The sequence below is a fragment of the Callorhinus ursinus genome, unplaced genomic scaffold (genome assembly GCF_003265705.2).
Source record: "Callorhinus ursinus isolate GAN/ISIS: 27379988/994484 unplaced genomic scaffold, GSC_fseal_2.0 scaffold24, whole genome shotgun sequence".
In the NCBI taxonomy this organism is placed as follows: domain Eukaryota; kingdom Metazoa; phylum Chordata; class Mammalia; order Carnivora; family Otariidae; genus Callorhinus; species Callorhinus ursinus.
The window spans coordinates 14488496-14513935 of NW_027397086.1; the positions used below are offsets into that span (position 1 = coordinate 14488496).

The window sequence follows — 25440 nt, forward strand, 5'->3', positions numbered from 1 at the left end:
AAGACCCCATATTTGAGTTTCTGATTCAATTGTCTGGGCTGGGATCTAAGGACTTGCCCTAAGTTTTCAGGTCTTGCTGCTGCTGGTCTGAGGCCCTATTTTGAGAACTGGCAGTGGCTGTTAAACATGGTTGCACATTATAATCATCCAGTGAGATTTTAAAAGTTCTGATGGCCCAGCTTTATCCCCCTTACCAGTTAATCGAGTACCTGGGGCGGTGGGGGGTGGGGGATGGGGTCGGAGAGGGGTTGCTGGGGAAACACAAGAGATTTTAAAATGTCCCAAATTTCCATGACATGCACATAACTTTGAGAACCCCCAGTCTAGTACAACCTCCTCTTTATAGATAAAGGCCTCAGAAGGCCAGAAAGTGTAAGTGACTAGCCTAAGATCCTAGAGCAATTTCATGACTATCTGGGAATGGAACTCAGGGGGCTCTCACTTCTTCAGTTGAATTTCTACCCATCCATACTTACCAACCCAACCCACGTCAGCTCTTACAGGCGCACAACTCCAGGCAAAAAATGAAAGCTGTGTTTAAACTGAGAGTTTAAGGCATCTATGACTTCTTCTCTCCATTGTTTTATAAAGAAATTTTAAAATTTGTGGATGCATATTTATAGAACTTTACCACTCTAGACAAGCAAGAAGATGAAAGAGACAGAGTTGTGGAATATTTTCAAGGCAAGATGATCCTTTAAATTTTAAGTACATTCTCAAACACAAACCAAGTGCTCCCTCTGAGTTCTTGAACAGATGTTCTTCATCTCTGAGTCAATGAATGGGCAAGGGTCTGCTTGTGATGTGCACGTTAATTGCTGGCATGTAAAAGGGAGTGCTGGTAAAGTGTTTGAAAGTGGTTCTCTCTCTTAAAAAGATTAAAAGTTTCCTCCAAAATTTGGTTTCTATTAATGATTGGCTCAGTAAATGTTTTCATGTAGACAGAGCAGAAATTGGATCTTATATCATCTTAGAACCAAAGAAAGTGCCACAAAAGGCTCATAGAAACCATTGACTTGAGCCTTTTCATCACACAGAAGAGGGAAGTAAGGCTCAAAGAGATTGACGGATTTATCTAAAATTAGTAAGTGGACTGGCTGGAGCTGAACACAAGGTATCTGACTTCTGAGCTATTGTTCTCTCCAGTACTCAAAGTGTTCCTGACCCATATCCCTTGCACATAGTAGATGTTCAACAAACGTTTGGTGATTAACTTTGTAGACTCTTGGTACCCAAGTTAGGTCGGTTAGATTAAGCAGAAGTTGAAACCACATCTTTAACTGAACATTGGTTGAAGGTACTGGCTTAGGAGTTAGGACAGAACCTCGATCTTACCACTCTCTAACTATGTGATCTTGGACAAGTGTCTTCACATCTCTAGGCTGTCATTCCCTTCTTTGTAAAACAAGAAGGATAATTGGGCTGTGGTTACAGAGAGGATGAAATGAGTAAAAGATGCAAAGATTTCAGCCCACTGTCTGGTATATAGGCAAAGACACTAATGAGGTCACTGTAAGGCGGTCTCTTTCCTAAAACATAAATCCTGAGGATGTTTGAGGAAGAGGTAGCTTGAGAAATGAATATTAAGGGCAAGCACTATCTCACATAAAAGCTGTGAGTATCCCAGAAGTCTCCTGGAGACCTAGAGCTGCAAGGGCTCTTAAGGATCAAATGGGTTTGAACCTCTCTTCCACTTCAGAAAAGGGAACCAAACAAGGACTGTGACTACTTATGTTCACCTTCCAGGAACATTCTCATGCAAATATGCAGAAACACGCTCAATTTCTAGGCATCCTGCTATAACTTCACGCCCTTTCCATTCACTGAAAAATCAATCATAATGCACAAATCTTCTTCAATTAAATATAAAAACGAGGGGAGCCTGGGTGGCTCAGTCAGTCATTAAGCGTCTGCCTTTGGCTCAGGTTATGATCCCAGGGTGCTGGGATCGAGCCCCACATTGGGCTCCCTGCTCCACGGGAAGCTTACTTCTCCCTCTCCCACTCCCCCTGCTTGTGTTCCCTCTCTCACTGTCTTTCTCTGTCAAATAAATAAATAAAATCTTTAAATATATATATATATATATGTATGAAATCATTAGCAAACTTCAGTTCTTCCAATTTCATGAGTAACACATGACTTTCTCATTGCTAATCTTACTCAGCCTCTTTGATTTTATTGTTGGGGAAACTAAGAGAGGTCTGGGAGTCTTAGCGTTACATTAGAGCTCTCACCAAAAATCCAGGCTTTCTGGTTCCTTGTGCATTGCCATTCCCACCATATCAACCCTGCCGTGTTAGGACAACTCTACTGTCAATGCGAGGTTATGAATCCCTAGAAGTAATGAACCTTCTTTGAGGGAGGCCTCTCTGAGCCTCCTTACATTCGTCTGCGGCCCACCCATCTGACCATCTCCCTATCCAGAGAGTGCACTTACGTGTCCGTGAATCTTCTAGTGAGATGTAGGAGGGAAGCCACATCCACGTGGAGAGGAGGGTCCCGGACCACCTTGTACTGCAGGGGCTTACACTCTAGACAGAGCGGGCTGTCTGCAATGGAGGTCAACATGGCCGCATCAATCTCTAGGTGCTCATCCAATGTGTAGATCTGGATGCCGTATACCTCCTCACCCACATCCCGGAGTTTGATGGTCAGTGGGACATCGCAGAAGACGTTCTGAGGGCCCAGAGAGATGTTCTTTCCACTGACAGTTAACAGTTTGATGTCATTGACAGCCCCACTAGAGTCCCAATCAGTGGAGACAAAGGTCACCCAGATGGTTAAAGACTCAGGGACCAAGGGGTAGCGGAATTCCAGTTCAAGGTAGCAGCCTTGTGGCTCAGGGCAGGCTGGAGGGACTGTGTGTGGGTTGACAGCTGAATTTGGGCTCCAGGTGCGGACACTGGACTTACAGGGCTGTTCAACATCTGGATGACCTATGGAGAAGAGATGAGGGTATGAGTTCCTGAAAGCCCTGTAGACACTAGGAGAGACTGGCCTGACTTGAGCTCAGAGAGAGGGGAAAGGAGAAGGAAGATTCTCAGTGTTCTAGTGAATCAGCTGTATGCATAGCACCCAGCTCGTCTCCACCCCTGCAATACAGATCTTGAATGAATCACCAAACATTTGGTCAAAACTACATTCAATAAGTATCTTACTCTTTAGTGAATGCCCCATCTTTCCTTCTTCATATCCTACTTGTAGGCTTTGCTGCCTTAGATGGAAAGAAGGGAGGGACACACATTTGCCAAATACCCATATGTCCCCTGAACTTGCTTACTTCTTGCAAAGACTCATCTCAGAGGTGAGGCAACTAAGGCTCAGAAATGTGGAGTGAACTGATCAAAGTCTCACAGCTTGATGTGAAGGTCAGCATTAGAACCCAGCGTTGTCTCATCTTGAAGTTCATACTCTTTATTCTCCCTACTGCATGCAGAGGCCACTAAAATAAACTAGGATCCCTGCAGTATTGCTTTCAGTACAACCTGCATGAAATGACAGAAGAACCAGAAACCTTCAGCAAAGAAGAGGTGAGCACAGATCATTTCTCCCCTTGGACTGAGGATTCTGGGAGGAAACTGTCTAGAACCATGAATGACAGAGCTGGAAGGCGGCCCTGGAGCCATCTTATCTCTCCTCCTCTTAAGCCACATGAGGTCATTCCATACCACTGAGCTCCTCAGAGCTCTGTCTGGTCTGACTCAGGAAGGGGAGGGTTGGGTAAGGTGCGGGGGGGTGGGGAGAAGGAAGGAGGGATTCTTCTACTTTTTCCCTGGGGAGACAATGCCTCATCCCCACTGATCTCAGCCTGCAGCAACTTCTGAATTTTTCTCTGCTGAGATCATTAGTCCTAGACCCTCAGAGAGCTCTCCTTTGCACTGCTGAGAAAAGTAATCAGGACTCAGTGTAGTGATTGGCTCTAATTTGTTTAAGGGAGTCTAGCAAGAGATACAGATCAGCTGGTGATGGTAGGATGGAAGATCTCAAATTGTCCTATTAGCTACGTTTTTTTTTTCTTCTTTTACATCACTGGTTGGTGGGAGGTGGGATGCTGGATATTTATAAAGCAAAAGGGAAAAGGCAATCTCTTGTCTGAAATGGCTTTGTGGTACTGTTACAGTATCATAGGAATCACAATATGAAAACCAGAAAACCATTTTGGGTGGGAAAGCTACTACAGTGAAGGCTATAAAAATGCCTCCAATCTCTGAGTCTCTGCCCAGCCAAGGGAGAAGAGAGAAGACACCAAGTGGAGATGAAGAGAAGAGAAAAAGGAAATAAAGGGAGGGGGAGAGTGTGAGGAAAATTCCAAAGACTTTTTAGATAAAACACATCAGAGCAGGAAGAGATGGACAGAACTACAGGATTATCTCCAGCACTCCTTGGCAAGGTCCATCCATTATCTACAGCAAAGGCTGGTTAGAAGTGACCAGTGGTTTAAGTCAAAGCCTCCTTAATGAGGCTGAAGCTTTTCTTCCTGTAGACTCTCCAACTCACTGGAGTTCCTGATTTTCTTGACTTTGTGGAGTATTGGCACATACATATCACGTATTCACAGAGCTTTACTGAGGGTAGCATTTTAATTTGTGTGAGGCACATTCCCTAGCCATTAATTTATTCATCTGATTGTCACCAAGATCTCATAAGACAGTTATGTTTTTGCCTCTTATCCCTCTGTTTCACTCAATTTCAGGTAGCCTTTATTTACTATAGTGCTTGGTCCACATACAGTGACCAAAGCAGACATTCAATAAATGTTTGTGAAATGAAGAATCTCCTATCTTGTTAATATTGGGTTAGAAAAGTGAGAGCTTGGGGTGCCTGAGTGGCTCAGTCATTAAGCGTCTGCCTTCAGCTCAGGTCATGATCTCGGGGTCCTGGGATCAAGTCCTGTATCGGGCTCCCTGCTCAGTGGGGAGTCTGCTTCTCTGTCTCCCACTCCCCCTGCTTGTGTTTTCTCTCTCACTCTCTCTGTGTCAAATAAATAAATAAAATCTTAAAAAAAAAGTGAGAACTTCATGGAGTGTTGACTCCTGCTGACAGGGAGCACCCGGTTAGCACTCCACCCCTTCACACACTTTCTCCTGGACCTGTCAAGGGATGGTGCCATCTTTCTCCCTTCCGTGGAGAAAGTGACTATCGGTGGTGGGAGCCACAAGAGAGTAAAGATGACAAATGGGTTTGGCTCCTCTCTTCTCCCGAGTTTCTTGTTAATCAACAGAGGGACCAAATGCTTTCCGAAAGACAGGAAGGTGAGCCTGGACATGACACTCAAGAAAATAAACAGGAATGGAGATCTTAGCAAAGCTTGTGCTTGTCTGGTTATCAGAGATAAACTTTTACATGTAAAAAAAGAGCCTTGGGGGTGTGCTGAGTCCAACCATCACCCATGCAGCAACCCCTTTACCCCTACCAGGTTCCATGAACTGACCAACCCCTAGGCACGCGGCACTGCACCTAGCACGTTACGTGCCTCAGCTCTCTTCGTCCTGGCAGTAATTCTATGGCACTTACAAAAATCATTTCACAGAAGAGGGAACTGAGACTCCGATGGATAAGTCACTCCCTGATGGGGAACAGAGTATATGTGATACTGTTGGTCCAGGCAGCATGCCAAGCTTTGAAGCAACGGAAGCTGGGTTACAGCATCAGCTATACAGCTTCTCATCGCATCACCTACTCTGACGATACTTAGCTCACAGGGGTGCTGTAAAACTCGAATGGGATGGGATATTAGTAAATGCTCACAAATATTTAGCTTTGTTATGAAACATAGGGAAGAATTAATAGGGAAAAGCTTGGGAGCAAGAGGTAGTCCAAGCAAAGAGAACAGCTGAGAGAGAAAGGGAAGGAAGACGACTATGGTTTTGAGCACAACGAGAAAGTGCAAGAGATGAGGCCAGTAAACTAAACAGAACCCAGATCACAAAGGGCTTAGAGGGTTATTTTAAGGAATCGGCATCTTATACCAAGAGGGATGGGGGGGCTGGTGAAAAACTGTAAGCAAACAAGTGAGAATTGTCTTTTAGAAAAACCACTGCTCAGAGTCATAGACACTACCCATCCATCTATGTATTAATCCATGTATCTATCTGTCCATCTGTCAGTCCGTCCATCCATCCATCCATCCAAAGAATAATTATCGACTGCCTGGTCTGTGTCCAGTGTTAGGCTAGTCCCTAGAGAAACAAGTTTCTACACATACGGTCTCCGGCCCCATGGAGCTTCTAGTCTAGTGACACCAGGGGAGAAATGGCTGTACTAATGTAGATAATCGTACCTGTGGCTTGGACAAGGGAACATCAGAGGAGTTGACAACTAACCACAGTGCCTAAGGGGGGAAAAAGAACAAGGCTGGAAAGTTGACCAGGCACGGCTGTGAGGCAGGGAGAAGGGCAGAGGAAAAGGGGAAGGGAGGGGAGGGGAAGCAAGGAGGGAGGGAGGACAAAAGAAGGAAGGGGGAAGGAAGGGAAGGGCAAAGGTACTGTTACCTCACTGTTAATACATACCCTTCTGTATATATGGTGACTAAACGAAAAGTTACATGTTTATATAAGCTGTCCACTAGAAATGAGGCCATATAAGTGTGTGAACTATATTTATACATACTTATGCTGGTTTAAATTTACGTTTATGAAGATCCATACAGACATCTATTATATATCACTGCAGCTGTTGACACATAATATAGTTATAAAAACTTGGTGCCAAGTTTTTTCCAGATGAATACTTCGGTATACCTGAAATATTCTAGGCAGAAAAATGGGGAAAGGACTCACAGAAACATAAAAAATGAAAACAGCTAGTGCCAGGTGTTCCTCTCTCATGGAAAACCCAACATTGCAATGAATTATATGTTTGTATACGTGATCTTAATTGAGATCTGAGTTGATGGGGGTCTAGCTATCAAAGTCCTAGGTAGCAAGTGTCCATGGTATTGAACACCTCAGGAAATATTCATCTATGAAATAAAGTTTTTGCTCAAGAGATACGGAAACAGGGTTTCTTTTGCATTCAACCACTTTCTGTGGCCAAAGGCAAGAATTTCTGTGACTGTATTTACCTGAAGTTCATGGAATAGAGTTAATGGAAGATAGTGGATGTGCAATAAATATTTGTTAAATGGAAAAACCTTCTATCTTACTAATATGGATTTAAAGAAGTTACAATTCCATGGAATATTAGGGCTAGAGAGGACATTTATTCTGTGCATGAGATACTCTCTTCAGAGAAGCTAAGTGACTCATTCAAGGGTACAGAGCACATTGATGGCAGGGCTCGGACCAAGGTCCAGTCCTCTTCACCACCCCCCTCCCTCACCCCATACTCTTTCCCTAACCCCAAAGATATGTCTGGCATCGCTCATGGATTTGGGAGTTTTATGTTAGTTTGGGAAGTCCAAAAACTTAAACACGCAAAGATAAATAGGATGAAAATGAGTTGAGAAATAAATTGCAGAGTTTGGCTCATGGAAAAGTTTATTTCTTCAAGGATATTAAAAGGGTCTGAGCCAAAAGGATCACAGAGCCTGTAATAGGATGCTCTAAAAAAAGAACAGTGTCTTTTCCTGGCCTGCATGCACTAAATTTACATATCCTGAAGGAAAACCCAAGGCTGCTGGGTTTCCTTGCATGCCTGAGTCAGCTCAGGGAACCGGGGGCTCAGCACTTCCAGATGAGCTCTACTCTGCATATCATGCTTTAAGACGGTCAGGAGCAAACCATGAATTGACTTAACCAATTGACAGTTGGGTTGGATGGAGGTGTGGGAAGATGTCTGAAAATTATTTCATTCATGTAGCACATAGAACAAACCAAGATGGTTTTAGCCAGAGAAGTCTTGGGGGACAGTCTTGCTGATTCCACCTCCCAAATATCTCTCAATTCCATTGACTTCTCTCCATTTCTCAAAGCCACGGACCACACCCAGGCCACCACCATCCCTCTCCTGGATTCCTGCAACAGCCACGCAGCTGCTCCCTTTCCTCTAGCACACCCATCCCCAGGCTCTTCACCACAGAGCAGCCCATGCAGTCTTTATAACACACATATCGCACCATGCCCCAGACCCCCACCAAGGCATGTGGTAGCTCCCTGCTGCCCTCAGTATAAACCCATCCTCATCCAGTCATTATAGAACACCCAGTCCAAACTCCCCCTGCTCCACACCTCACGTTTCGTGCTCCAAACCCACTTAAGCTCTCATAGCATTATTGAACAGCTTTCATTTATGTGGGTCACATCTACTGGTAGTTACCATGTTATAGATGAACACTGAGGAACTTTAAACACAAGAACACATAAGCATGTGCTCCGTTAGCTATCAGAGCAGTAATAACATCACATTCCACATAGCCACTGGAAAGCTCCACTGCTCTCTCAGGAGAAAATGGGAGTGAAAATGGTAAGCAATATCATAGCATTATTATGAAAATAATTTTGGATTTTGAGGATACCTAAAAAGTCTCCAGGAATCCCATAAGCCTCCAGATCACACTGAAAAAAAAAAAAACCCACTGCTCTAAACATACCAAACTTTTTTCATGTTCTCAAATGTGACTTGCTCGCTGGGGTGGTGACTTTTCCCAGGTAGTCTCAGTTCTGGATGAGGTCAGCTTCTTCCTAATTCCCCCGGCACTCTGTGCTTCAGTTATCATGGGCCTTGCTGTACTCAGTGGTTGATGGAAACCACCCTTTTACTCACCCGACTCCCCTGTTAGATGGTCAGCTCTCTCTTGGCCATGTACCAAGCATGGTGCCTGGCACATAGCTCCTATGGTGGCCATAGATGAGACTGGTTCACTCTGCATGGACACAATTTGTCAGCTGGCAGGGACATGAGCTTTCTTCCATGAGAACCCAACGTGGGTTCCGTTGGGATAGAAAAGTCATGATTGTAGATTTCGGGAAGAACTTTCTAACAAATGGAGTTAGAATGGAAGGCCCAGGAATGTACATGCTGGTGCTAGGGGAGCTTGGGTGAGGGAGGGCACCAGGGGGATTCCTGCACTGGGTGGGAACCGGGGCTAGATGAGCCAGGCCCCCCTTCCAAGTCTGACAGCCTGTGATCCTGGGGGGCTGAACTGAGGGCTTCTCCCAGACAACCCTCTCACTTTACATTCCAGATGGATTTGTTTAGAGTTCCCGAGTTCAGCTCTCATTTTTATTTTAAGCTACTTTAGAAGATAACAAAGTACAGTGCTGTCATTTTTCTCCTTCACTCTCCTCTCTGATCCTTCTCCCTTGCTTTATTCTCTGGCTTTTTCTTCTCAACCTTCTTTCTAAAAATATAAAAGAAAACGGAGGGAGTTCTTGCTGAAGCTCAGGGAGGAATCAGATTCTGCTCTCTCTGATGGCTGGTGTCCCCACCCAGGAACCATGGATGAGAGCTGCCCTGCACAGGAGCAAGAGACACTGGGGGGTGGAGCATTAGCTCTGAGGGCATGGAGAACATGGGGTCTCTGCCAGCTGGGCTTCGGGCACTAGAACTGAGCCCTAAAGAAGGGGATATTGTGGAAGGAAACTGAGTAGGCAACTTTCCACGAGGTTCTTTAAGTTCCAAGTGGCTGTTGTCGGGGTCAAGTGCTGGTGGAACAAAGCATTGTGCAAAAGGCACTCTCTTAAATTCTGCAGAAAACCCAGTAAGTCTGGCAGCGAGTGGGGCCATAAGAGAGCACAGAGACTGCTGGCCCCTAGGAGGGCCTGGGAGATCCCCAGGAAGGGGAGGGTCCGGTCATGGGGAGAGCCCACCAATAGTGGCAATGATGAGGTGCTTCCCTCCAGTGTCTTGCTGACAGATAGATCCCAAAAGGAGGGTACATGGCAGAAAACTTCAAGAGGGATATTCATGGCATGTGTGTGGATGTTCTGGATCTTCCTAGCAACAACTAAAGAAAACAAAGACTACTGAAAACTTGACCCCTCCCCCAGGTATGTGTGCTGATTCTAAGGTGATCTTCTGTGCACCAACAGGCCATCAGGGTCTGGAGGCACACAAAAACACCATGTCTTCCTCAGATGTGTGGCCTCGGGCACTTGTTCAATATCTCAGCATCTTTGTTTCCTTGTATGTAAAGTGGGATGACATACTTAAGACAGTGCAGGAGTTCAAAGGACATGTGCTGAATCGATGCATGAATATTGGCCTTGATCTTGGCATGAGGGCGCAAACTTCCAGTTGTATGATGAATAAACACTGGAGTTCTTATATACACCATGGTGACTATAGTTAACAACACCCTATCATATACTTGAAAATTGCCTAGAGGGTAGATCTTACATGAGCTCACAAACAGACAAACAAAAAGTATGAGATGATGGATGTGTTAACTAACCTTATTGTGGTATAATCACTTTGCAATAATACATGTATCAAATCATCACTTTGTACACCTCAAACCTATACAATGTTATATGTCAATTATGTCTCAATAAAGCTTGGGGAAAAGCCAGAAATAAAGTAAATTGGCCTTGCCAGGCAATTGTAAGATCAAATGAGATAGTATGCAGAAAAGACTGTTAAAATCATAAAGCTCCATCTACATCAAAAGAGTTGTTCTTTGCACCCCCAATCTGTAAATGAGCTTCCCGACTGGCTTACCTTCTGCTTCTCGAGGGCTCCAATGTCCTGATGGGCCACAAGGCATCGGGGAGGAGGCATTGATGGCATATTGCACCAGGATTCTCCCTTCCAGGCAAAGGTCACATGCTGATCCCAATTCTCTAGGAGGCCAAGGAAAGAAGGGAAATGCACTGACTTAGGAACAGTTGAATGAGCTCCTGATCCGGCTAGGCTAAGGCACCAGGGCAGAAGACATAACAATTCCTTGCTACCCCCATCCTCCTTATCCTTGCCAAAGTTTTCAGAATACGACCATGAGTGAAATTCCTCCCCATTGCCCAGCAAATATCTTGTTTGGACTTATGTGGCTTCTGTCCTAATGGTAGATACACTTCTTTAATTTCAAGCAGTACAGAATCAACAGGCCAAGGACTTACTACCCATACTAATCTTAGTTTCATCAGACATCCAAAGCTCTACTGAGGATTTGATGTGTGGTTGCGAAAAAATCTTTAGCTCCATTTGACCTCAAATTTTATTCTTTTAACAGTGTTTGTTGGGTACCTCCCATGTGCCAGGCACCATCCTGTGTCCTAGGTATTAAATAAAAAGAAGGCACGATTCAGTTCCTTCATCTGAAAATGAGTTGGCTGAACCAGATGATACCTATAGAACCTTCCAGGCCTGACATTCTGGGGATGGATGAATCACCTCTGATTTAACAGTCAAAAGCAGCTTCCTTACTATGGCATCTAATTCATTTTAGCAGCTTTCCAAGGGGCAAGCCAATCCCTTGAAGGGAAGAGCCCCAGAAGTGGAATAAATATTATGGTGGCTTCCTCTACTGTCAAGTGTCTTATGTATCTGGATTCAATCTCCCCTTAGCCACAATAGTCCCTGGGATCTTGCTTGTTCTCCAGACTTGGCATCTGTTTAGAAGGCAGCTGCCAGGAGGGGAGAGGGATCAGCCCATTATTTCTCAAAATGCCATGGTCCTGCCAACACCTTTTTCATCATTCCTAGAAGGACCTTTATCCTTTAGCTACCTGAAAGATAGAATGGAGGAGCCTTATAGTTTTCCCTTCATAGGGAAGCTCTGTAGCCCCTGGGTTCACATGGTAAGAAAGAGTACACTGGTGAGCATCAGTCTGCTGGTGTTCCCTGTTCCTCCTCCACACAGCTGCCAGGGAGCTCATCCCCAAACCTATAACTGAATAGATCATTCTCCTGATTATCTGCATATATGGTGGCCAACATATGCAGAAGGACAGATGGATGGACAGATGAGTAGACGAGTGGATGAGTGGATGGGTGGATGGGTGGATGGGTGGGTGGGTGGGTGGCTGGATAGATAGATGGATAAATACCAGTCACTCAGACATGTTGCTAAGACTCATAACTAACCTAGTCTAAACTCTCAAATTGTAGATTTTGCATCCTCAGCTTTATCAGTGTTAATATGAAATCATACATAGGTAGAAATTTTGCAAATACATTAATATCCAGTGAAAGGAGAATGATGAAATAGCCTAAGATTAATACGTTCAATGAAATGGTAAGCAGTCGTTAAAAAAATAGTCTATGAAATCTCATGGAAAATGTGTAAGATACAATGTTCAGTGAAAAAATCATATTCAAAACTGAATTTAGAGCAGCTTTTCAATGCTGTCCAAATAACTTCAATATGACAAAATATCAACAGCAGTTTCTGGGTGGTGGAATGAGTATAGGATGATTACCCTTCCCTTTTTATTCCTTCTGGTTTTCTGAATTTTCTATATATTTTGAATATCTATGAATTACTCCTGGACTAGCAATAATAATAATTATAGCAATACACTTGCAGGTGGGGAATGAGGAGCGGAGAAAGAGACTTTCCCACTCTGGAGGGCAGAGTTCCATTACAACGACCACAATCCATGCCTAGCAGCTCAGGGTCACATGACTGGCTCTATGATGACAATGGGATTATAAAAGTTCTGGGATGGAGTCAGGAACCACATGGACCTTAATGGCCACTGAGCCTTTCTTTCTGCTTCTTTAGATTCTCTGTTTTAGTTGATGGTCATATAGTCCCCTGTATATCAGTTCTTGACACATCCTAGGTTTCTAATAAATACTTTGATGAGTGACTAAACCATCATCCACCTGACAGTAAATATGCCTTGTTTGCACAGAGCTCCACAAAGTACCTTCCCTCATATTCAGTCACTGATTCACATATTCATTCACTATTTCATCTGTTCATTCAGTGAGTAGTCATTGAACCGCCTCTAGTTGCTAGCACTGTACAAGTTCCAGACTTTGACTATCCAAGGGGAAGGAAATCAGGTGTGCTTGCAGCCAGGTGGACAGTACATAAATAAGTAAACAGATAAAAAATTATGGGTTCATTAAGTTCTAGAAGGAAAGTAAATGGATGATGTAGGCAAGAATACAGGTGGAGGAGGTACACTGGGCTAATTAAAATTGAAACAGTCATGAAAGACCTTAGTGAGGGGATGTCATCTATGGTGAGAGCTGAAGGATGACATAAAGAGTGGATATAAAGCATTCCAGGGGCAGTCTCAGGTATGTAAAGGCCCTACACAGGAAAAGGCTTGGTCTATAGGGATCCCAAAGGAAGTCTGAGTGACAGGAGTTATGAATGAAGGAAGGAGTGTTAAGAGAGGCAGCTGGACAAGTAGGCAAGGACCAGATCGTGGAGGTCCAGTAGACCACCCGGAGATTGTACATAAAAGAATTGGGAAGACACTGGAGCCACTCTAAGTCAGGGAGTGACAGGATCTAATTTACATTTTAAAAAGACTGGTCTTCATGCTGAATGGAAACATGGATTGAGAAAAGGACTAAAGTAAAGGCAAAGTAGGCAACTAAATGCAATGGTGTGATTCTGGGCAGTGGGTGAGGTTCCCATTTCACAGATTAGGAAATAGAAAATCATGAGTACAAAGTAATCATGCCAAGTTCATAGCTTGTAAAGTCATTGAGTAGATACAAGCTTTACCAAAATCAGGCAGCATCCTACACATCCAGGGAGTATATGTTTTCTTATGTTTGGCATTTATTTGATTTTTATTTGTACCTGTATCTACATAGACACACAATGACACACACACACATACACACAGACACTGAAATCACAGTAGTACAAGATGTTAACCCTGGAAGAGATCATCTTTCTTACCCACCTTCCATGAGAATCAAAGCCTAAAGCTCAAGTCTGTGCTAATAATACAGCACCCAGCAGCCACACGGGGGTCTCTGAATTTCAATTAATGAAAATTACATAAATTTAGAAATTCAGTTTCACGCTTGTCACATTTCAAATGCTCCATAGCCGGCTGGCTAATGGCTACCATATTGGACAACAGAGACACAGAACATTTCCATTACAGCAGAAGTCTTATTGAACAGTGTTTCTTTAAGATATCCACTGTGTGTGATGAGTTAACTTCTCTCCTGTGCATCTAGAATGGTATTCGTTATGCACCATTCCTGGGAGAATTGAGAAAATAGTTACTCTAGTCATTTTCTGTGTTCTGAGATTTGGAATAGGGAGCTTGGTTGAGAAAGGCCAGATGACCTTTGGCTTACAGATCGGAAAACTGAGGCTGACGAGCAGGAGGAAATGAATGAGGTTGCAAAGACTTCAGATCCAGGTCTTTTGGGTCTTAGTCCAGAATTCTTTCTAATACGCCACCGCCAATTGTTCAGATAACTGAAACCATTCAGTCAACACATGTTTGCAAGACAGATAAAAATAAAGGAGTTAGAAAAGCCAGGGGTGGCCTTGAATTATTTATTCAGTTGCCCATGTGTGAGGACACAGGCTGTGGGAGGATCTGAATATGTTTTCTTAAGGAAAACCCTTGTATTCTCTTAGACCACAGATGTGAGGAACAGCAGGAGGACATAGGGATAGCCAGCGGCGAGAGGTTGGCATTGATGGATGCAGTGGAAAACACCAGAGATTTTGCAGGGAAAGAGAATTTTCAAGTAGCTAAACAGCTCTGGGAATCTTTGCACAAGATGGGAGCTAATATTTCTTGAACATAGAGTGTATGTGCTAGCAGATCACAGATGTCATGTCTCTCGGATTCCCCACAAAAGCCAGGCAAAGTGGGCACAATTATGGAAGAAGACTCAGAGGGTCAGAGAGAACCAGAGAGGTGAGATGGCTTGCACAAGTTTCCGCAGACCAGGAGTGGTGGGGCTGAGAACAGAGTGCAGACAACTTGCCAGCAAAGTTTGTGCACTCTGCACCAGGCCAGTCTGCATGAATATAAACTCTGAGGGCATGGGAGAGTGATAGCTCCATGTCTTTACAGCAATTTATTGAACTTGCTGATCGACTTCCTTTACCCATAGACTATGGTCTCTGTAGCTGTTAACCCTAATTAGACATGTTTCTAAAATGTCCGTTTTAATTTAACATATGATAACTCCGTTATGAAATCTCAGACTGAACAGAATAGCTATTGTATGAGCCTCAAGTACCAACTGACTATAGGTTATTAGAAACATATTGATTGAAGCTGAGGGTACTATGTAATAGAGACATATCTCATTACACAACAATTAACCCTCCAATAGGTTTCCAACAATCAGATGGTATTTATTTAATGGACAATAACTGCTTTATGAAATACAAATTAAATACATACACGGGAAGCTTCACTTACAAAACTTCCATTTTTAAGTGGAACTGAGGCCAAGGCTTGACCAAAAGTCTGATACTTCTCATCGCCACAGAAAAAATAAATAAATCTACAGGCTGCTGGAAAGTCTCCTCTGAAGTGTCACATGACGTTTCCCAAACCAGCTCTGAGCTCCTAGTGAGGGCGGCTGGGGCACGGGAAGGCAGGGGTGGGGGTGTGTGTGGTGGTTATAGAGGGCCAGGGAGTGCATTTCATTCCCCCATGAACACATTCACCCAGCTGCCAAACAAAGGTTCTAGATTCAGGGACTGATGGCAGTGGAGAAAATTAGAGCCCAAATTTAATGTGGTACCATGATCTGATATATATTTGTACATATACACACAGGCACATGAGAGCTCCTTACCACTTTTTGTGGCTCTTTTGAGGGGAGGGGTAATACCTCCTTCATACTTTAAGTTTTGGAAGGACTTAATGAAAGCAGGTGTGGCCCGAGACAAGACGTTGCAAAATGTGAGTCAGAGCCCAGCTCCCAGCACTGTCTATGGGCTCTTGGTCAAATCTCCTAGCATCTTTCTCTCTAATTCCTGCCTTACCTGGCAAATGAGGAAGATTATTCCCCTTTCTATTTTTTTTTAAGATTTTATTTATTTATTTGAGAGAGAAAGAGAGAGAGAGAGAGCATGCATGCAAACGAGGGGAGGGGAAAGAGAAAGAGAGAGAGAGAGAGAGAGAGAGAGCGTGCATGCAAACGAGGGGAGGGGAAGACATGGAGGGAGAGGGAGAGAATTCCAAGCAGACTCCATGCTGATCGCAGAGCCCAATGTGGGGCTCAGTCTTGCAACCCTGAGATCATGACCTCAGCGGAATGAAACCAAGAGTCAGATGCTCAACCTACTGAGCCACCCAGATCCTCCTTGATGATTCCCCTTTCATAGTTACTGGAGACTCTGCATATAAAGCCTTAATACAGAATATGGCCTGGAGTAAGGACTTGATAAATGGCAACAACCACAACCACAGAGAATTATTAGTTAATCATTAGCTGGTTATTACTTTCACCATCATCAATGGTATATCATCACTACTGGACAAAATGCCCCTAAGAAAGGCTGGGATGGGGGTTAATATACTAATAAGCCCTAAATTATAGCCAAGTGTAGATGTCATCATCTTAATCTGTTTTCCTGACTCTTCAGAATCTGTTTCCCTTAAAGTTTGAGCTCCTCAAGGGGTCTCAATGCTGAAAGGCACCACAAGAGACCTTTGGATTCAGGTCCCTGCCTTCAGGCCACTGAGGCATCATTAGACCCACTTTCCTGTGGGAGAGGACCAGTTAAGGAGGGAAAGTGACTTGCCCAAGGTAGTACAGTTAGTAAGTGAAAGACAGGGGAGCAAAATTCTTGTGCCTCAGTTTATCATCCCTGATCTTCCAAAAATTCTACCCTCAATTCTACAACAAAGGCCTAGGCACAAAAATTCTAATTTTATGTATTCATATATTCAAGTGTATTCAAGTATGTGTATTCACGTATGATGTATGAATATATACACATACACACCTTCATATATAATATATGTTACACATCTATCACAATTGTGCTTTGACCAGAGGCAATTTCAACTCCTGAGCTCGTGGAGAGGAAGCCAGCATCTCTATCCCAGAGGATGTTCCGGCAATAAAAGTTTCCAGGTGTTTCATAATAAAATAGAGCCAAACATCCATTCATTGAAAGCATGCATCTTTACATATTAATTCCAATGAGCACTCGTTCATTTATCCCCTGACTCCCAAATTGACCATGTGTCTCTATGGACCCATCACCGCTAGGTGCTAGGGGTCCCGATGAACAAGAGAAAGGACGAAGAAAACAGCTTCCCTTCAGAATCTCCCTCGTCTCGGCAGGAAAGAGGGATCAACACCACACAGGCCACACTCACCTTTCAAAGAAGTGGCCATCGATGGGCGGAAACCACTCCAGCGTCACTGATTCAGTCGTGTGGCCCACAATCTGGGGGGCCAGGGCGACAGGAGCCGGCTTCCTGGAGGGCTGCCAGCTCTGGTAGACCAGGTCCAGGTAACAGTGCATTCTGGCAACTTGATTGGGCGTGAAGGAGTCCGTGCAGTCGTCATCTGCAAGTGGGCAGAGGGAGAGATAAGAAGCCGCTGCATGACGTCTCCCGGAGGGGCCGGCCAGCCAGCCCCCCGGCCCTTGCCAACGCAGAGCTGGCCTCTTCCAGTGCTCAAGAGCTAATGGTCTGTGAAGAAGTGAGTGCAGTCATCACTTCTGGAGGCAGGTAAGAGGGAACAGGAGGGAGGGGAGGGTGGATGGGCCGCAGTGGCCCAGAGGTCATAGCTAAGGACAAGGGCCAAATGGTTTTCCACGCCCCCCCCATCCCTGGTCAGTAAGCCTTGCATTCCCTTATGCCATCCCTCCCTCACCACTCACCCCAAATCTCCCAGTCATTCATTCCTCCACTTGTTTAGTCACTCACTCATTCCTTCACATTCATTCATCTGCTCATTCATTCACTCTGCTGTCCATGGAGGCCGTGATACTGTCCTTCAAACTAACCTTCTGAGCATCTACCCCATATTCTCTGCTCCGGGCCAAAGGCCACAGAAAGATGAAACTGAAAAATGTTCCTGCCCTCGAGGAGGGACCAGTCTAGGTATAGAGTGAAGGCGAGTCTGCTGTACGAGACAAGGTTATCAGAAGACTGTGAAAGTCTGTGGCTGACCACTGATGAACAAGAGACAGTGCCATGGGGAAAGGACAGTGACCCAGGGAGGCTTCTGAAGAAGGAGGTACTTGAGGTCATCCAGACTGGAGGGCTAAGATGGGGAGAGAAAGGTCAGGGGCTGTAGGAGAGGGAGCTGCAGGCCCACAGGGGCATGGAGTCCTCTGCAGTGAGCACAGCCAGAGAGGCAGGCAGCCCTAGGAACAATCCAGGCTCAGCGTCCATGCTAGGAATGAGGACAGTACTGTCACTTGGCTATTCACTGTGTGCTTAGTATAAGCCAGGCATGGGTGCACTGAGCTTTGGACACATTTAACACTCCCGCTATTTGGTGAGTAAATACTACTATCTGCTCCATTTTACAGAGAAGGGAATTGAGACTGAGAGAGGTCAAGCAACTTTTTTTACAATCACAAGGCTAGGGATACATCTGAGATTTGAACCCAGGCATTCTGGACTCCTAGACCATGTTTCTAATCAATATGAGAACTTCTTTTTGTGCATAAATGAGACCCTGTATGGGAAAAGTATCCTGCAGGTGCTTGATAAATAGGACTGTGAGCCCAAGTCTGAGTGGGCTGGAATACAATCTCTTAAATGGATTTAGATCAAATGACCTTCAGCCCTACTCTCGTTTCTACAATGTGGACTGAAGACTGTCTGAGACTCGCCTCCTAAGGAAGGAGCCTGCCTCCTGTCTACTCCTCCACCAGCTTCATTCAGCTGCCCTGGGGGCAGAACAAGACACTATTTTGGCTTCATTTCCAAAAACGCCACTTCCCAGAGGTGTCCGCCCTGTCAGGGTTTCCGCAGCTGGGCCCCAGATGGAGGAGCACGGGGCTCACCAGATCTTAAAATAAACCTGCCACTGGGAATCCTGCAGCATAAACTCACTTCGCCTTATCAAACAAACAGAAAATAAGTTTGGGCAGGTGCTGTGTAGTTGGATGGAACCTTGAAAATCCAGGTTGGGGAAGGGACAGGAGTGAAAGGAGGTTATACACAGAAGCTCCCCTTAGTAATTTCTGACAGTCGGTCCCTTGTCCAGCACCCTGGGCACGTCTTTCATAGCTTTGGAGAAAGCAGAAGAGCCCAGTGTCCCTTAGCAAGTACCCTCAGTCACATACATCTCTCTCAAGTCCACATGCAGCCATCTAACTCCTTGGATAACAAACATTCTATGGCTCCCCATTGCCTGGAGAATAGAGTCCAGACGTCTCAGCCTAAGAAGGGCCAGATCATCAGGTATGTTCTTCTTTGTTCCTAGGAACTTTGAGCTTCTTAGTGAAAAAAAAGTACCCTCTAGAGAAGCCACTTGAATAGGTTAGAGGCAGGGGAAGGGATAATGGCTAAGAAAGTATGGCTAAAGAGCTAGACCAGTGTGTGAGGGATCCGGAGTCAAATGGGCAAGTGAAGTCATGCCCTCAGGGCCTCAGTTTTCCAATCTGTAGGTGGAGATGATGAGGGTACCAAGAATGTTCATCTCCAAACTCGGCTGAAGGCTAAGGGGAGTGGAGCACAAAGAACCATGATAAGAATGTAAAATATTCATTCTTTTTGATCTAGCAATAGCACATTCAGGAATTCAATAGACAGATATTCATGAACAAACATGGGGAAAATATAGGTATGAGGCTATTTTTTGAAGCATCATTTATAATGGTAAAAATATCAGAAATAACACATCTTTCTATTCAGAGGGGAATGGCTATGTATGTTAAGGCATAGGCACCAAATAGAATACTTATCAGTCCTTTCCAAAAGAAGGAAGTAACTCTAAAACTCAGGTCCCACAGGTATAAATTGGGGACATTTAAATCAACCCCACTCCATAGGGTTGCTGTGGGGACTCAGTGAGCTGGAACACATAAAGTATTTATCAAGATGAATAGAGGAGAAAAACAGCATTTTTCCCCCTCCATACACTCTGGTTTGTTTCTTTCTTTTCCCCAAAGAAGTGCATTTTCCTTTCGTGACTTAAAATTAGCCATTTCCATGTTTGTCAACAAAAAAGAGTATGAAAAACAGATAGGTGACAGAACTTGGTAGGGGAACAGAAATGTATCTGAACTTAAAAACAGAAGTCTGAAAATGCCTGTCCCAGGGTACATTGCTTAGAGACTTTGCTGCTATCGGAATCTTATGGGGAAGGACCAAAGGGTTTCCGTTTATCACAAATGCTCTGTCTCAATTAGCTCATGTCTAGAGTCAGCCCCTCTTGGCTTCCTGCCTCCACACATTTCCCCTCCCGACATCTGAGCTCCAGGACCAGCCAGCCCATCTTGTTCTTCAGTTCCCATTTTATCAGCAGAGAGGACTTCGGGGATCTCGTCACTGTGGAAGCCTGCACCAGCCCCCATGCTGTCAGTGCTTGGCCCGGAGTTTGCTAACTGAACTTGTTCGCCAGAACACATTACCCTCTGTAGCATGGAGACTGCAGAGCATGGGGGGTCAAGCCAGGGGGCCAGCGCTGCCCTGTGCTGTGGAACCAGGAGCAAGATGCTGCCCCCACCCCTGCCGCCCCAGCCAGCCTCGTTTTCACCCACTGTAACATAGGGAATAATGATGTAACCACCTCCTAAAGCTAATGAGGGCATTTAACAAGCTAACCTATGTCTGGTGTAGGGATAACAGAGCTGCCCTTCATAAGAGCCCCTGCCTTTTTGGTTTTTATTTAATAATGATAGTGATACTAATAGTAATAGCAATAAATGATTATATTCACTGTAAAACATGTGGAATATGCCCAAAGTGTTACAAAGAAATAAACATCCCCCTAAACTCATTACCTAGAGATAATACAATTAGTATTTAGTACATAGGTCTATGTGTGTGTATACGTATATTGCATGTGAATATTTATAATTCTTATTATCAGAAACACATTTACACCATATATATATACATACATTTATACATACATATGTATAAATGTACCTATGTCTATGTATATATAGAGAGAGACACACACACATACATATACACATATACACACACACGTTTATATGCCAGGTCTTACACGGTACAAGGCTCTGTGACCATTTTCACTTTAAAGAGTTAACAAATAATCCTATGAATTATCATTTATTGAGCACTGGTATGGTACCAGGGACAGTTCTAAATCCTTTATCTGCATGACTACACCTACTACCACACAAGGTGGGTGTGATTACCCTCCGTGGTGTCCAGGAAGTAAGTGAGGCTTGGACAAGTACCTTGCCTAAGGTCAAAGGCTAATGCATGGAGGCGTCACGTTCAGTGCCTGCACTCCCGAACTTCGTGCTCTGCACCACCATGTTCCTCCGCTTCTGTTTACACCTCTCTTGCATCTTCTACGTTATCGTTAGCGGCCATATAATGTTCTATCATACGGATGCCTTGTGATTTATTTCAACAATCCATGCTCACTGGACTTGCAAGCAGTTTCTAATTTTTCACGCATATAAGCATTTTTTTTCTTCATGCCTGGCAGAGAGTAAATACCTAATTGATATTTGGACAGTGAACATTGCTAAGAACATTCTTATGATTAAATCCTTAAACACATCAACGGATTTCTTTCCTTCGGATATATTCCTAAGAGCTGGGATGGCAGGGTCGAAGCAGATGTGCATATTGAAAGGCTTTGACACGCAGAACAATGGTAACAAGACACTTGCTCCTGCAGGCTGGACAAGGCCTGGTTTCTGCACTCTTGAGGAAGCCCTGCCTAGAGGGTGCTCTTGGGAGGCCTCCTATGGCCTATCATCTTCAGGAAGTAGAGTCTGGGCTTCTGCTCTTCATCTGCCCAGGACTTATCCAGCAGCTCAAGATGACCATAAGCTCCTGGTGCTGAACTAGGGCATGCCCCCATCACCTGCCTGGTGTTTGCTGGAGCTGAGCACTTGGGACCCTCCCCACCTGCCTTAGCATCAGAAAGAGAGCCAGATGTTTATTGATCAATAGCACAGACTCTGCAGTGAAAAAGGCTTACCTTCTTCTTCTTGTGCGACCCTGGGCAAGTTACCTAAGCTACATTAAACCACAATTTCTGCATCATAAAATAGGTTCAGGAATCATAGTCCTTATTTTGAGGATTCTACAAGAGAAGCCTATGAAGCACTTCACACAGTGTGCGGTGTATCCTAGGCACTCGATAATGATTGTAGACCTGTGCTGACCAATATGGCAGCCACCAGCCAGGTGGAGTTATTTCAATTTCAATTCATTAAAGTTACTGAAGATGAACAATTCAATTCCTCAGTCTCACAAGCCATACTCGAAGTGCTCATGAGCTACATCAGGCCAGTGGTGATCACACTGGACAGCATGGACACAGGACATGCCCATCTTTGCAGAAAGTTCTACTGGACAGCACTGTTCTAGACTCTTCGCTCTGTGAGTGACCAGGCCTGAGGAAGAAACACCCAGGAAGGAAGGAAGGAACTCGAGCAGTTGACCCAGCAGGGTCTCCACCCTCTGGCCTTGACTGCACAGCCCCTGTGCATAGCTCTCCCTGGTCCTGAGAACCCGATCCTGTTCCGCATTTTGAATTTCATCCAGCTGCTTTTGTCACCTCATCTATCAGAGATCCTAAGGAAAACAAACATTTCAAAGCTCGTGGTCGCCTTGAATATGCTTTTGCGGGTGTAAGTTTGTTATCGTAGCTCAGTGAATTAGTTCTGCTGTTAATGGGTCACTGAGCTGAGGGGTTCCTTTAAAAAAACAACAGTAAATCAATCACCCTTTAGATCTGTACAAAGGGGAACAAAAAAAAAAGATTTAGTTTATGGGGGTCTGGTAGCTAGTGGCAGCTCCGAGGCCCCTAAGTGTCCGGCAAACTTCCAAATTCATGTTATTGTTTATTTTCCATGTGCGTTGAGCTGGCCAAGGAAAGGTGCTACAGAAATGGAACGTAAGCAGGGCTGTGTGAGGGGACAGGGCACCGGATGTGGGATGTCGGCTTGGCTGGGAAGGGGAGTCCAGTGGGAAATCTGCTTTTGAGGAAATACCCAGCACTGTGGTCTTTTTAAAAGACCTAAACCTAAAGACCCCTTTCTGGTGCCAAGGTTGGGTTGTTGACCCTCCCGGAGACCTCGGGTTTGAATGATAGGAGCTTTAAACTGCAGAGGCCCCCAGAGGTCATAAGCCCACATGGGAAAGCAGGAAGATCTATTGGGGATTATCAAATTCATGGGGTTTCAGCAGCAAAATCCTCTCTTCAAATGCAACCTGAGGCAAAAACCAAACAAGAAATGGAAAACTGTGGGAAGAGGGCTTTCCTAGTTCAAGCAGAGATGGAGACCTACAGCCCCACACAGGAGTAGAAGAAAAAAATGTCTGGAGTCAGATATGTGACCTGGGACAAATGACTTTAGTGAACCACAGTATTACCATCTGTAAAATGGGGATAGTTTCTACCCCACACATTTGTTGTGAGTTAAATGAGATAGTGTGTACTAATGTCCTTTATGAACCATAAACTTTTATACAAGGAGAAATATTAGAATTGATAAGAATCACTTTTTTAAACCTTTATGAGAATTTATTCACTTTCTTCCCTCTCTGCCTCTCTCTCCCTCCCTCTCTTTCTTCTTAACAAACATTTATTAAGCACCAGGCTCTGTGCTAGGTGCTGGGAATATAGTGGTGCATTAGAGACAATCTCCGCTTTTGGAGAACTTGCTGGTTTTCGTAGGGTCAAGAGACACCTAAGTCGAATATTATAATAGAATTCGACGCCGGGCTACCATGTGCAATTTGTGGATTGGTTTCCTACACTAGGGTTCCTGGTCTAAGAGGCCAGTAGGGAGGGCTGAGACTGCCTTGGGAAAAGAATGCCTTGTTCTAACTTTCCAAAAATGCTCTAAGGGCTAGAATTGGCCTTGATATATTCTAAAAGAAGTACAGGACATCTTTGAACCCAAAGCATGAGTCCTTAATGCTATTACTGATGGTATAAAAAAGGGCTTTGACAGGATACATGCAGTTAGGAAAAGAATGTACCCCTCTCATGTAATTTCGTATTTGCAAAACCAAAAGCATTCTATTTTTTTTTGTAATAAAAGAGTAAAGGAGAGTATAAGAGCTTTATATTTAAGAGAAAGTTGCAGTTAAAAAAAAGAAAAGATAAAGAAAGAGTTGCAGTAACCACCAGCTTAGAAAAATACAACTGCAAAATTAGAGGAAACTTCTCCAAGATTCCTCGGATCTGAAGATTCCATTTTCTTGAGCGAAGGGAGACCCAGAGACAGAATGTGATAGACCCATAGGCACTGGGTGACCCAGTGGTAGAGCTAGAACTGCAATGTAGGTCTCCTGACCTTGGCCCCAGACAGCTCCTTAAAGTGTGTCTTTCTGAGGAGACATCAGATGCAACAGCTCCCATGAACCCCTAAGATCTCACACAAGGACTGTCACATCCTGATTGTCTGGGATGAGGGATTGTTGGGATGAAGAAGTCTTAGAAAAGGAAAGCAGCTTTCCCAAGGCTCCTCTGAGCCAGGACTGGAGCCCGTGGGTGACACCCAGCCGCATGAGCCTGGCCGAGCAGGGAGCCCTACCTGCGTAGCTCATGAAGTTATTGTAAGGGGTGTTGAAGAAGCTATGGAAGCCACAGGTGTCATTCCCTGGCCCCGGGTCACCACAGAGCTTGTGTTTTGGGGCTGGGTTGGTGTCACTGCAGAGGTCTCCGGTCTCAAAGGAGGGCTCCGTCTCCATGCAGGGATCACTGCAAGACTGGATCTCCGAGATGCCTCGAAAGATGTGATAGAGGCCCAGGCTGTGCCCGATCTCATGGATCATGGTGTGGGTGTGCCCAGGAATGCCATAGAAAGACGGATTCAAGACAATGCCACCTGCAAAGGGAAAACCAGAGCATTGAGCAAGTGCAGCACTCTGCTTCCTGCTGCAGAAATCACCCAATCAATCGCAGGCAAATGGGGTGCTGCCCAAAGTAACCACAGGCTTCTCCACCCTGTGACTCCACGGCCCCAAGAACTGTTATGACTTGTGATATGCACCACTGATGGGGTAGGAAGAGTCTCAAGAGTCATTCTGTGCAATCCTTCCATTTTTCAGATGAAAACACCAATGCCGAAGAAGTAAGACACCCTAACCGAGGTGACCTCAAACTACTTAACAAAGGGGCATGATCAGTATTTAAGGACTTTGATTTCTGGGCCGGTGGACATTTTTGCTGCCACCTTGTCCTTCAACAGTAAGGCATGCCCTGGTTTACAAACATCCCGCACAGTCTAGTCCAACTGGAGCCCTCATGGTCAGATACCATGGTCCCAGTCCTCACTCTGCCCTTGCAAATGCTAGGACATTGAGCAAGTTGATTACCATCCCTGAATCCCACTTCTTCATCTCTGGTCCTCTCTGAGAGTGAGCACTCATGAGGGCCAGCATCATGTTGAGCTCATCATTATGACAGTGTAATTATAGCCAATGTCTCTTGGGCATTTATCATGTATCCTCGGGTCCTGTGCTCAGG

At 44.7% G+C, this 25440-nt stretch overlaps 1 protein-coding gene across 1 annotated transcript in view; it reads right to left on the bottom strand.

The window, feature by feature from the left end:
• The window catches only part of PAPPA (pappalysin 1), a 237966-nt gene that overhangs the window by 155379 nt on the left and 57147 nt on the right, over window positions 1-25440 (bottom strand). The window contains exons 5-8 of the mRNA XM_025888575.2: window positions 24506-24799; window positions 17163-17355; window positions 10600-10721; window positions 2438-2936 (exon numbers count right to left, since the gene is read on the bottom strand). Coding sequence (XP_025744360.1) covers window positions 2438-2936; window positions 10600-10721; window positions 17163-17355; window positions 24506-24799 — 1108 coding nt within the window. The remainder of the gene's footprint in view (window positions 1-2437; window positions 2937-10599; window positions 10722-17162; window positions 17356-24505; window positions 24800-25440) is intronic.